Genomic DNA, 13,538 nt, shown 5'->3' with positions numbered 1-13,538 from the left:
ACTTCAGCGACAAGAAGAACAAGCAGTTCTGCAACAGATGGTCTGGCCCCCACAGACTCCTGATCTCAACATCATGGAGTCAGTCTGGGATGAAGAGACAGAAGAAACACAGACATCCTAAATCCACAGAGGAACTGTGGTGAGTTCTCCAAGATGCTTGGAACGACCTTCCTGCCAAGTACCATGAAAGACTTGGTGCTGTTTTAAAGGCAAAGGGCGGTCACAGCAAATATTGATGTGATTTAGGATTTTTCTCTTCAATGCATTTTGTATGAGGTTACTTAATAAATAAAAACTAGTCAGTGCATTCTTTTTGAAAGCATCTTCACTTTATTTTTAGTGCCTGAAACTATTGCACAGTACTGTACATCATGGTTCTTAGCACAAAGAACAATCTGTGTCCACAGTGATGCATTAGCTAACTTGTTAACATGGTTAATTAAAGGTTTTTTAGAGCAAATAGCACCATCAATTGATGGAAACATGCAATTGCACTTTTGAAGGACGATTTGAGATCTGTCATGTACAATACAACCAACATATTTTCATAGATTCACATGTAGATTAATTTGCATTGAAGCCTGCAAACAATGTGCAAAACTGAGACAAGCAAGCTGGGACTCCATATTCCAGTAAGACTTTAACTCATAACTGTTAAACATCTTAAAACTCTTTGCCAGAGAGGGAAGTTAAACATTCAAGTGTACAGTACAAATGAAATGTGGCTGAATCTGTATGACCTAGGTGCTGTTTTTGTGTGTGCGTTTTTCTATGCTAATGGTTCTGTTCGGTCTCTTCTTTCTGCCCAGTGAGGCCAGAGTCCATCAGTGCCCGGGAGACCTATTGGGTTTTACCCCGGAGCACTTCATCCACTGGCTGCACCTACAGCAGCAGAACACCGCCTTCTCTTTCACAGCTCACCTTTCTGCCCATCAACCTTTTCTGTGGAGAGAGAAAAGGTCAAAAGAGTGAGTTAAAAGGTGGATGGTAAAGGTTTAGGCTACGTCGGAACCAGCTACACAGAAGACGAAGATAGGCCCACCTTTAGGGACGAACATCAGTGAGCTGCTGAATATTCAGAAGCGGGACAGCCCTTCTCTTGGTCCGTCATACAAGAACTCATGGCCCAATCCATTGCCACACTTTCCACAACAAACCTGGGACGTTTAACAGCAGAAGGTTCAAATCAAAACTCTATAGATCACAGAATTAGTAACAGTTATAGTGCTGGAAGAAAATCCCATATAGACCAGCTAGTGTATCATAACAAACATTCAGCAGTGATACCTTTGCAGAGGCAGTCTACCTTTATCGGCCCCCATGCTTCGGGGTGTTTGGAGACACTGTCCTCGTGGATTGTTTCTGAGAAGGCTGGCCAAGGAGAAGAGTGCTCAAACTTTGACGTGCTGGAAAATAACTCGTTCCCACACTCAGAACACACGTATGTACCTGAGAGACAAAACGGAGCCATGGACTTTTATTTTTGCCGCAGCAGGATTTGTTTCCCCGTGACATGCAGCGTTGTGCTTCCTTGTCACTCACCAGCCTGGAAGTGATTTTTGTATTCTTCTCCACCAGAAAAAGAACAATGTGACATCTCATCCATGTCAAATGTCTCAGTCCCTTAAAACCAAAAGTAGTTTCCCTTTAGTTAGTTTACAAACATGTCTACCAAGAGTCACCCGGTCTAAGCTGGAAGAAAAACCCTGCATGTCCAGATCAAGTGTCAGCAGCTCTGTCCTGCTTGTGTAACACCTGATCTTACTCTCAGTACTTCCACACGATGGCAGTACATATATGACTGAGCAGTAGTGTCAATGTAAGGCAAACTGTGCCATTTTAAATTTGAAGAATGGTTACGGATGCTATATTTCTGATTACACTTGTGTCCATAAATAAAATAATATATAAAATAATAAATATAACTTACGATAATATAACTAATATGGCCAGGGCAAAACAGGAAGAGGTGACTGGATTTGGGGCAGTTTCATTTCTTCCTCCTTTCTCATCTAGGAGAAAGTGGTTTAATATTTGAAAACAAGATTAATCAAAAGCAAGTATTTACCAAAATATCTAGGGAGAGTTTTGTTTTTTTTAATTTAAAATATATTTATTTCATTTCTTTGCATATTAGTAATTTTTATCCATTTACATAAAGCCCTTCAACTGTGATGTAGACTGCATCAGCATTATTTTCTTTAATGATATAGCATTTACATTTTCTGCATCTAGCATATGAAACACCGCAGAGGCCATTACTGACAAATTATTTTAAAACAAACATCATGAGTATCTTTGGAAAAGGTTCATCTATTCTTAGATTCGATTCTGTAAGCTACTGTTTTCTGGTATATTGGTTCATTTACTTGGACAGTTTTGCGAAATCAGAAGACCTACAAGAAAAACTGTGAAGGTAAACAAACAAACACTTTTAGTCTCCCAGTAAGAAATAGATTACAGAACCATGAGAAGTCTGCTCACACCATGAGATGATACAAGCGTCAATCAATGTAAAACTGATGAGACAGTGATTGTGTCTTCAGCGAGGTGATCCTGGTCACTGAGTCTGTGATGATTGCATAATAAAAAGGTGCTGAGACCAGTTCTCTGTTCTTGCTGTCCAGTGAGGCCACCATTCATCAGAGGCCTGGTGCTCCCAGCCTGGGCTTTGTCCCAGAACTCTTCATCCACTGACCGCGCCTTCAGCAGCACAAAGAAACTTCTACAAGTCTGGCAACACGTCCCCCTTCCAGCTCACCTTACTGTCCATCGACCTTATCTGGGGAGAGCAAAGGCAGACAGGGAGATGTGGGGTTGTGCTTGCGTAGTTTTCAACATCTAAATTTTGATGGGCACAGTCTCTAAATAGGAATTATTGAAATTGAGCCAGTTTCAGCATTTGAGACAAGATGTCTGCTGGACTGTTCACACTCTGAATCAGACGAGACAGTGCTGGAAACAACATAAATACAAGAAGAATGTAACTGCATATAAAAGTGTCTACATGTGTTGCTGCCTTATATTGTTTGAGGCACATACAAAATGTAAGTGTTAAGAGTTTTACAAGGATTTCATATTATATCAATACATATCCCTTTAGCTAACCAAATGGTATTGGCAGAGCATCTCTCATAACACATTTTTTAACCTATTTTACATGGTATTTGAAAGAAAAAACTCATACCTGGTATTATAACATATTTAATGAGGAACAATATCTGTACTGGAGAAGGCATTACTTCTCTCAAGTTGTGTTTGCTCAATGGAGATATGGTATCAGCAATAAAATTGACGTCCGTGCATTTCTAGGGCCCAATAACACAAGGTAGAAACTTCTGTGTAATAATCTGACTGTACCTTTAGGGATGAACTTCAGTGAGCTGCTGAATATTCAGAAGCGAGACAACCCTTTGGCTGGCCCGTCATTCACAAACTCGTGGCCCAGTCCATTTCCACACTTCCCACACCGCACCTGGAACAACACATCACGCATGTGACTCACGACTCTGTGCATATCCGCGGAGTTGTCCTTTAATGCGTTAAACAAAAAGTCCATCACATGAGAAGTCCTTAAAGGGTTGCAAGTTTTTGTTTTTTTTGTTTACTGCTAGTACCTTAAAATCATTTTTTTTTTTTTAGAAGTTACTGATGCTACCTTGTACGCCCCAGGTCTCTCCTCGTGTTTGGAGACACTGTCCTCACGGACGGTCTCTGTGAAGGCCGGCCAGGGGGACGAGTGCTCGTACTTGGAGCGGCTGGAGAACAGCTGGTGATCACACTTGGAGCAGACATAAATCCCTGAGGAGTGAAGGATGGGAGACGATGGCTGGTGTGCACCACGACGAGAGAACTGTTTCAACACAGATCTTACAGGCTTGCCGTCACGTTAGCAACGATTAATGTTGCTATATTGGTATCTTTTTAATCATGGACGCTTGTGATCGTGTTTTAGTTCTTTCTGTGATCCCTTTATATTCTAAAACAATATACCATGTTTACATATAACATTTTATACGTTTTTGTAATATTGATATTTATAACGTTGCATTTATATTTGTTTTTAAGCTCATTTAGATCCAGTTTTGAAACAGAGTCGTTGTGTAACCTGAACATGGGTTACAAAACTTTACGAGCTAACAGGTTTTTTGTAAGTACTTCCATGCCCATCAATTTAGATTTCTGTGACCGTGCGTGCAGTGTCAAGCCGACATTTAAGCCTTTGTTGGTAGCTACATCCGATAGGAACAGGAATGGCTACTTTAGTACGATATAGACAGACGTTGGCAAAGTTCTCTAGTGTTACAAAGACTAGTTAGCTAACAGTGGCTAGCTAGTTATCGTTAACTCCACTTCTGCTAAACAGCAACTGTTATGCTGAAATTTTTGAGCAAAGTACAAGAAGTCAAAGTCATGAGGGTACCTGGTTTAAAATGGTCTTTAAAGACCTCTCCACCGAAGAAAGAACAGAACGACATGACCCCCGCTTAGAGAGTAGTGATGTTTTTAATCAGCCTTCTGCTCGGAGCCCAAACAGTCCGTTAACGACAATAACACTTCCGGCCTGAGAGTCTACCCTTCAAAATAAAATCAGAGCCCTTTATGAAGTCTTTGCTTTGGAATAATTATTTACAGTTTCTAATCATAATCAAATAATAAACTGCATACATTCTAAAAAGCCACTATTAATTGAATGATTTCATTGCCCTTTAAAAGTATGCATTATAAACTTCAGGTAAATATGATAATAAAATAATTATTTGGGACGGGTGGCTGACAATCACTGTTGGAGGTTTCGAAAGGAAGCATGTAGTTTTCTCCATTTTTTGGTTTCTCCTCCTTAGGAAAAAAATAGTCATAATATTGGAAACCACTGCCACATTTTCTCTAATGTCAATAAAAACTGAACATTATGAACTTTGTAAAGGTAGAATTTATGGCACAATTTTTGTATTGATTCGTGATCCATTGTACAGGTTTGTCTAATGAAGTAGCCACCAAATGTATGAAGCAAAGACAGAAGTATGAAGTGGAGCTGCAACATAAATTCTAAAAAATACAAATGTAAAAATAGCCACTAAAGTTAAGAGGCACTTATTCACAGTACGTGCTGTTCGTCCAGTAATGTTTACTATCCTTTTAAAGTTTCAGATCAAAAACCTCAACAAAAAACTACAACAAAAATCAGTTTGGCTTTTTTTTTTCATCATTGTGAGTTACATTACTAGGCATTATCAATGTGTATATACAGTATATACAGTACTCAGAATTAGACCATGCTCTTGGTTTTAGTTGAGTTCGGTTTCTAATTATTTTGGTTAAATTCATCCAAATTCCTCCTCTATTTGGAACTGACGCTTTTATTCTGAACGATGCAGACCGGATGTAGCGTTGTGGCTGCTGGCGGCGGCGGGGGGGGGGCCTCAGCCTCTGGGGCTTGACAGGTCGGAGGTGGGTTAGCAGACTTGATGTTGTTGCTGTCCAGCCGCCGTCGCTGATGTTCCTGCGCCGCGTCTGTTCTCCCGAGACATGGACGCCACGATGTTTCAGCTGAGGTCGTTCGTTCACCAGCGGCTGTACGCAGCGGCGGAGGAGATCCTCGGAGAGGTGGAGAAAACCATAACGCTAGCGCTGTACGAAGCCGAAGTTAGTCGGTCTAAAGAGGAGGTCGAAAGTCTGCGACGCCAGCTGGGCCTTCTGCGAAAGAACTCAGGTTTGGCACTCAGCTTTAGTGCGCTGCGTGGTGGCGTTTTGGTCCTCATATTAGGCGGTGTAGCGGTAGCTGAAGAAGTAGCTTAGGATGTTGCTCCTTGTTTACGCATGCGCGCACGCACACAATCCACTCACCAAGCACTGAGAGTGCCCGTGCAAATCGGAGTTTTCTTATATAGCGCGTATCTTTTATAAAAATGACCCAGTTCCAATGGAAAAATGACAGGCTGTTAGGAAACTTTTATGTCTGTGTCTTTTGTAGCTGCAGAGCTTCCACTGACCAGAAGCACCACAGAACATGGAGACCAACGTGACACCCTAGTGCTGCAGGAAAACCCAGGACCCTCGACTCCAGAGGAGACTAACTTCAGTCTGAGTGCTGTGTTACCAGGACCCTCACAAACCAGCGCGGGCCTGGGCAATAATAACTGGAACTACTGCCTGGTTGAGACAGATTTCAAGATGTCTGAGATAAAAGAGGAGCAGGAGGAACTTGGGGACGAGAGTCAAACACAGGGGATTGTTTTTCCTTCCCCGGAAATTGTGAAAAGTGAGCGAGATCAGCCAGAGACGCAAGCATCATATGAAATGCAGCCAGTTTCCTCAGACTGCTCTGCAGCTCAGAGCGAGAACAATGACAGTGATGAGGAGTCAGTGAGCAGCAAAGGAGAGCAGACCAAAACAATGAAAAGGAAAGGAAAGAGTTTGCAAGGACAAAGCGGCAGTAATGATAAGAAGGACCAAGCCGTGTTGCCTTACGAGAATCGTTCTTCTAAAGGTCAAAAGGACCGCAGCTTTTGCCATTTATGTGGCAAGGGATTTCAGTACATCGGCTCCTTGATGAAGCACATAAAAACGCACGAGAGCAAGACTGATTGCACTGTTTGTGGGATGGCACAACAGTCCACAAAAGAGTTGATAACTCACATGAAGGGCTGTCACAACAAAACATATTTTTGTGACATTTGTGGCAAGACTTTTGCCAGTAATCGTTGTCTCCGGCTGCATGAAAGAATACACACAGGCACAAAGGAGTTTGCGTGTCAAGAGTGTGGCAAAACATTTTACCGTAGAGAGCACCTCGTCGTCCATGTGAGGACCCACTCTGGGGAGAAACCGTATCACTGTGATATCTGTGGAAAAGCATTCAGCCAAAGCCAGAACCTCACAATTCATAAAAGAAGTCATTCAGGGGAGAGACCATATCATTGTGGCCTGTGTGGCAAACTCTTTAACACTAGCAGTCACCTCAAAACTCACATGAGATACCATTCGGGAGAAAAACCGTACCCCTGTGATATTTGCGGTAAGCGTTTTCGCCAAAGTGGACAGATGACGAGACATAGGACCACACACACGGGAGAGAGGCCGTATGCCTGTCATGTTTGTGGCATGAGATACAGGTTTGCACCCAATCTTAAGGTACACCTGCAAACTCATGAAAAGGCAGCTGCTGAGTGAAAACAGTCAAATTAACTCAGAAGACCATATCATAGCTTGTGTGTTAGTTAGGCGAGAAAAGATGACCTGCGTGCCGTGACTCACCTGTTGGCCATTCCCGAGTTTATCTACAAATCATATATACTTAGGTTACTTCCGGCCCTTTCCGAAGGCATACCATAAGTTGTTAAACTCAGAGATACTTGAGGTAAGTCGTCTCACTGTGAACATTTAGTCAACTTTTTCTATATGTAGACTGAAGTTGGGCAGAGCTGGAAATTTGCCTAGGCCACCTATTTTAATGACTTCAACAAAACTCAAGATGCAGCCATACCGGATTTCGCCCCCCATTCATTTCTATGAGGAACAGAGGGGGACGCATTTTGGTCGCCAATCGACCCCGCCTCTTTCGCTTTTTGCTGATTTCAATCCGATTGAACTTGGACTGGGGGAATTGCGAGGCTCTCCAATGCCAGTTTGAGAGAGTGAGTGGGACTGACCTCCTACTCAGCAGATAATGATAACCTGGAGAAGGAGGGGTGCTGCACGGCTGTACCGTGTGCAAGGACAGTGGCAGAGATTAATGAAGTACAAACACCTGTTATTCCTACTTGGAAGTGTTCAGGAATTATTCCAAGGTGTTAACCCTACTGCTAACCTTTACCACACCAGATAAACAGCCTAAATTAGCTACTTTCGGTGAGTTATGTTTTTGCAGTAGTTTGAAGTGAACCATATATGAAGAAAGAGTCTATAGCTCCTGTAAAATCAGCCGAATCCATTGCATCAGTGTTAATATTGGTGTCAGAATTTCCCGATGTCTCCGACCCAGAATGACAAGTCGAAGGCTGATGTGAGCGTGTTTCCCACTCGGATGCTCATAAGTACGATTTAAACGATTAGCAGGAAGCCAGCATTACAGCCCTACCCTGGCTAGAAAGTAAATATTGCCCGACGAAATGCGGTCTGACCGGGCTCAACAGGTAAGTGACAGGTGTCCTCGCGGCCCTGAGTCTAGTCCCGCAGAATAAGTGAAACCACCTCTGTGGGTGTACCACGGGTGTGCGGGGCCTTTATCAGGTGCAACAAAACTTAACAGGAGAATCATACAGATGCCATTCAAGCTGGACTGCACATCTGCACACATTAGTGAGACTTGGTCTAATCAAACCCCTGGGTTGGTGTCCTGGGGCTTTAACTGTTTGAAATTAGCAACGTGAAGAGATTCATATCCATGTTAGCAAAAAAAATGTGATTGACAAATTCTCAGTTTGCTTTATAGATCAGTACATATTATCACTGCAGTTATTTACAGTTGTTTGTGACCACGCTTTAACTACTTTCACATTACATATATTCATTTGGCTTTTTTATTTTTTTTCTTCTCAAAGACACTTATTTACTGACACATATCAGGAGCATTTGGGGGTTCAGTGTCTTCAATCCTACTACTCTACCACCTGAGCAGCAGCCAACCCATTTCTGTAGTAAATACAGCCCTGAAGCAAGACTAGTATAGAACATAAGGCAGGTCATACAAAAATTAGCAATACAATATTTTTGGGTATCATTCAACTCTACAATTAGGTGTATATAATAGTTGCAATGAGTAAGCTAGTGACCTATCAAGTATTGCCCATCGTCAGAATGAATGGGGCATAAATTATGACCTGGCAGCAGTACTCGTTGCAAGTGTTGCTTTCCAACATATTTACACAGATAGTCAAAGCAAGAAAAAAAATAAATAATTAAAGGACACATTTTTATTATTCATTTAATCTTTGTTGCAGTGATCATTTAACAACAGAACCAGACAGACATTTTTACTGTGTATCATGATCAGCCAAGTTATTTTTACATCTGACATTTTTATAAATTTATCCAATACCAAATTAGGAAAGGAATTGTCTGCATGTAAACTTAGCTGATGGTGTTAAATGGAGGTCATTTCATCTAGGCTATGGATTTTGTCTGCTACTGTTATCACACAAACATGTCTTTGACAATGTGAATGCCTTGTTGTGATGTTTTTTCATAAGCTACTTTCATTTTGAAGAACAACTAGGAGAGCCCCTTTGCCTGTTATCCAGAAAGAAAAAAAAACACAGTCTAAATATGTTCATAAATCCCTTGAGGTTTCTGTTCTACATGATTTAGTCGGCTGAAATATGTTGGCATTTATCAAGACACTTAACTGACCCCCATTGGTAAAAACAATATGTATTTTTGTATATTGTTCTGTGTGATGTCTTCTTATGGTGAAACCAATTTTCCACACGGGGACAATAAAGTTTATTATCCTGTCATATTACATTACAGTAGTCTATCTTTACCTGGCTGTGGCCAACAAATCAAAATATTAACACCCATATTATCCTTCAGTCTGTCTAAACCCATAATAGCCAGAATAAAGCTACCTACATGGTACTAAAGTAGATTTACTATATGTCTGTTATTACGAGGGTGTACGTAGCAAGGAGGTACTGTGGATGGTATTTTTCCCTACCCGCATTATGGCTTGACAAACTTCCCAGCACGATGGTGAATATGGAAGAGACTGAAGTCCATCAACTAGGGTGAAAGACTTTTATTTTCTTTACATCAACTGCTGCACTTATGTGTCTGCATGTTGCCTTAAACTGAAAGCTGTCTGTGAGTTAAATTCGAAATTTTGACTTGCAGATTATTAGTTTCATTTTTTTTTTCATTGAAACAGAATTTTGAAAATCTGAATTTAAAATAAGCAAATTCATTATTACAGAATCTTTTTTTTTTTTTTAAAGGGATTCGTTTCTTGGCATTCCACAACTACAATACCCATGAGGCCTGGACACGGTGTCTTTTTGCTAAGACTCGTGGGATATGTTGTGAAATTCTAATAAAAACTAGTTTTCATCTTAGATATGTTCGTAGATATGTTCGCATTTTACTAGCCAGTGAACATAAAGCCCCTTAAGCTTATTGTATGGACAGAAAACCCCAGAAACACAAGAAATAACGATTAAAAACAGAGTGAATAATCATCGTCTTTAATATAAATATATAATATATATATATATTATATATTTTTCCAGCCGTCGTCACGTGACGGATACTTGCTTTTGTTTTAACCGCCACATTGCACAGCGTTACCGTTCTTGTCTTTTTTCTTTTTTTCTTTTCTTTTTTTTTGTTTTTTTGTACCAAATTCCATACAGCGTTTGTTTTCCCACCACCCCTGTCCACCGAGGACAGCGCGATGTATCAGCTGAGGTCGTTCGTCCACCGGCGGCTGTACGCAGCGGCGGAGGAGATCCTCGGAGAGGTGGAGAGAGCCATAACGCTAGCGCTGCAGGAAGCCGGTGTCCGCCGACCGGGAGAAGAGCCCCACGCGCTGCGTCAAAGGCCGGACTTCACGGAGCACATAGCAGGTTTGGGTCTTGGTAGCTTTACTCTCGTGTGGTAAAGTTTCAGACGTGCCTTGTTGATAGGATATGAACAAACAAATAATAATAAAAAAAAACAAATAAAAAAAAACGCCAAGGCATCAAATTCTCCTGCTATCTGACATCTGGCTAGCTTTAGCTTTCCTCCCCAACTCTATCGACTACATAAATTAACCGTAAATTTACCCTCGCTTCTCTGACGGATTACATGAACCTCAGCGTCCTGGTTTTAATCATGGACGACCACGGTGTTTGCGCGGAACACAGAGAAACATGGGGCCTGTACCACGGGGCGAGATTAGTGGGTCGTCCAGCCCTCTTTGGGCTTTGGAACCCGGGTCATCAGGTACCACGAAGCTGGCAGACTCGCAACCGCGGTGTGTCACCGTGGTAACTGGGCTATGTCACCACGGCAACCTATGCCGCAGGGCTAACCTGCTCCAGAGCAGGTTAACTTCAGGTTAACTTCAGGTTAACTACTGACCAGTCAGATTCCCACCGGACAAATGGGCCTACGAGAAAGCGACAAATCATATAGAGCCATGGATGTTTTTATTGATTAGTCGACTCGTTTTGCTGCTGCGGGCTTTCCATGTGTCCACTCTGGTTTTATAACAGAGCTTCTAACAAACGGAGGGAGAATTTACAGAACTAAACGACTACGTACCGACAATCACAGCTGTATTTTAGCTGCCCAAAGATTATTTCACCCCCGTCAGGATTCCTGACAGTGTCGATGGTTCTACACTCTTATTCCATCGCTGTAGCTCAGGATAACATGACTTGACTGTGTGACGACAAGGGGAAATAAAAAAAAAAACCGAAACCCTCTGTTGTCTTTTATTAGACTAAACTAATCCACGCGCAGTTAAGTATTCCACATGGTAAAACAATGCAACATGCCAGTCAGATAGACCTTCTCAGGTATTAACTACTTCTCTCATCTCTGCTTTGGCAGCAAAAACGGTCAGAAATTAATGGTAACTTTTTTTATGTGCATCACATATTCATAATACTTTGTTCATCCTCAGACAAAAAAAGCAAAAAATACTCACCCTATACTAAAGACTCTTATAATAATCCCTGCATGTACTTACAGTATATCCTTAGCCATACTTTAATATTTGGAAATTATTTCTAGTGTTTCTGCAGCTTCGTATTGTATTCTTTACATTTTATGTATGATTGTTTCATCTCATTTCATATTTTGTACTTTATTCATGGTCGTGACGACGTCCCCTTTGTCACAAGAACCCGGTCATAGTCAGACAGGTAAACCCAGAGTTAACTGAGCCAGTTGATAACCACCTTCATGATACCGGTTTTCCATGACAGCTGGTGTTAGGCTCCGTGAAGCCAGATGACCCCAAGAGAGCCAGACTAAGCTGAGCTTGCTTTGTGGTACAGGCCCCGGGTTATTCATATCCCTGTATTTACATGATCATAACAGTGTCCAGCTTTCTGTTGGTTTGTGTGCACGTGTCCTGATCCCTGAATATACCAGCTTTGTATTTCTGCACTGACTGATGTTGCTCAACAACAGAGAATGAGCAGAGTTGGGTTTCTGGCTGTCTAAACTCTGCTGCATTTATTATTCTGCTGGATCTGGCTTCTCCATCTGATTTTAAAAAAAATTTATAATTTTTTTTTATCATCGCCTAACTATTGGGAATCTACAAACATGGCAGAGAACGGTCAGAACAGAGGATAATGTGTTTATATGCCATAGTATCCTGGTTTCTACCGTAGTTCTCCAGCTTGAATATCCAGGTTTCTCAAAACCGGAATAATGGCTCATCCAGGATAAGGTGTTTACATGTGCAACACATAACCAGGATACTCCAAAAACCTGATCATAACCAGGATACTTGTACGTATACTTAAAAATTGTTAAAAGACATTTATGGAGTCCTTGCCCCTTGGCTTCTTGGCATTGTAAATCAGTCTCTGTCATCTGTTGTGGTCCCAGACTGCTTTAAAAGAATAGTCTGGCCTCCAGCTTCTCCAGAAACCTGGTCCAGATGCAGTACTCCCCTTTAACTGCTGTCCTATACAGTTTATTTGACAATTTTCAGTCTGGCTTGATCTATTCAAGGTTGATTTGATCCAAAGTAGGGCTGCATCTAATGACAATCGTTGGTCTAAAAAAGTGACAAATGTCTATCAGAATTTTTCTTAGATCAAGTTTGACATGATCAAATTGTTGGTTTTGTCAGAGGAGCAGTCCAATACCTAAAGATATTCTGTTTACCATCATAGAAGACGAAGAAAACCAGCACATCCACACATCTGAGAAGCTGTAAACGGTGAATTTGCTGAATTACTTTAAAATATGACTTAAGCAGCAATCAGATGTATCGCAGGTTAATTGAAAATTAGTTTCAGTTCTAATCCAGAGTAGCCTATTGAGGAACTTACTTCCATCCCCTTTGTAGTTACAGAATCTCCACTTACCAACTGCACTATGACTGGAGAGGAGGTGCCGCAGGAGACCTCAACACAACCCGTGGTACAAGAGTCTGACCGAAGTACAGCTAAGGTCCCAGGCTCCTCTCAAAGCGGAGCAGATACAGAAAACAATGATGGGAACTACTGCTTGGTTCAGATAGACTTCAAAGTAAAAGAGGAGGAGGAGGAACTTAGGGATGACAGTCAAACACAGGAGGTTATTTCTCCTCCTCCTCAAGCTGTGAAAACTGAAGAAGATCAGCCAGAGACACACGTGAATACTGAGCTGCCGCCAGTTTCTTCAGACTGCTCTGCAGATCAGAGTGAGAACAGTGACAGCGATGAGGAGTGGGTGCAGAGCAACGGGGCGAAGGTTTTGCAAAGACAGAATGGCAGCATGAAGGAGGACGCTCAAGCAACATTGCCTGATGGAGATTATTCTTCTAAAAGTCAAAAGGACCGTAGCGTTTGTCCTGTGTGCGGAAAGGCTTTCCAGTACATCCGTCCCTTCAT

The 13,538-nt window shown here is 41.7% G+C and overlaps 2 protein-coding genes and 1 pseudogene across 3 annotated transcripts; 1 reads left to right on the top strand and 2 right to left on the bottom strand.

The window, feature by feature from the left end:
* Positions 1-329: 329 nt before the first annotated feature.
* LOC120807294 lies at positions 330-2,081 on the bottom strand (annotated as a pseudogene).
* Positions 2,082-2,177: 96 nt separating this feature from the next.
* LOC120807304 (methionine-R-sulfoxide reductase B1-A-like) lies at positions 2,178-4,555 on the bottom strand. Its single transcript, XM_040159095.1, has 4 exons — positions 4,424-4,555; positions 3,659-3,801; positions 3,361-3,475; positions 2,178-2,782 (listed from the first exon to the last, which is right to left on the bottom strand). The coding sequence occupies exons 1-4, from the start codon at positions 4,476-4,478 to the stop codon at positions 2,763-2,765; spliced, it is 333 nt and encodes a 110-aa protein (XP_040015029.1). The 5' UTR covers positions 4,479-4,555; the 3' UTR covers positions 2,178-2,762.
* An 850-nt stretch (positions 4,556-5,405) lies between these two features.
* Positions 5,406-13,194, top strand: zgc:174624 (uncharacterized protein LOC100151757 homolog). 2 transcript variants are annotated; one of them, XM_040159072.1, is made up of 5 exons: positions 5,406-5,713; positions 5,975-7,115; positions 10,350-10,562; positions 12,837-12,883; positions 13,013-13,117. In XM_040159072.1, exons 1-4 carry the CDS (start codon positions 5,530-5,532, stop codon positions 12,868-12,870), a joined length of 1,572 nt encoding a protein of 523 aa, XP_040015006.1. In that variant the 5' UTR covers positions 5,406-5,529; the 3' UTR covers positions 12,871-12,883; positions 13,013-13,117. The 2 variants fall into 2 exon arrangements, with proteins under 2 accessions (XP_040015006.1, XP_040015000.1); XM_040159066.1 differs by lacking the exon at positions 12,837-12,883 and having other exon boundaries at positions 13,013-13,194.
* Positions 13,195-13,538: the final 344 nt, after the last annotated feature.

The sequence above is a fragment of the Xiphias gladius genome, chromosome 3 (assembly GCF_016859285.1).
Source record: "Xiphias gladius isolate SHS-SW01 ecotype Sanya breed wild chromosome 3, ASM1685928v1, whole genome shotgun sequence".
NCBI classification, from domain to species: Eukaryota; Metazoa; Chordata; class Actinopteri; order Istiophoriformes; family Xiphiidae; genus Xiphias; species Xiphias gladius.
Note: the sequence above shows the minus strand (reverse complement) of the source record. Positions and strands in the feature narration are given on the sequence as shown.

What these genes read in the sequence shown, in the direction of transcription:
- zgc:174624 (XM_040159066.1), top strand. Translation starts at nt 5,530, where the DNA reads ATGGACGCCACGATGTTTCAGCTGAGGTCGTTCGTTCACCAGCGGCTG. An exon ending in CCTTCTGCGAAAGAACTCAG is followed by an intron (nt 5,714 to 5,974) that starts GTTTGGCACTCA and finishes TGTCTTTTGTAG; the next exon opens with CTGCAGAGCTTCCACTGACC. An exon ending in CTTCACGGAGCACATAGCAG is followed by an intron (nt 10,563 to 13,012) that starts GTTTGGGTCTTG and finishes TCCCCTTTGTAG; the next exon opens with TTACAGAATCTCCACTTACC.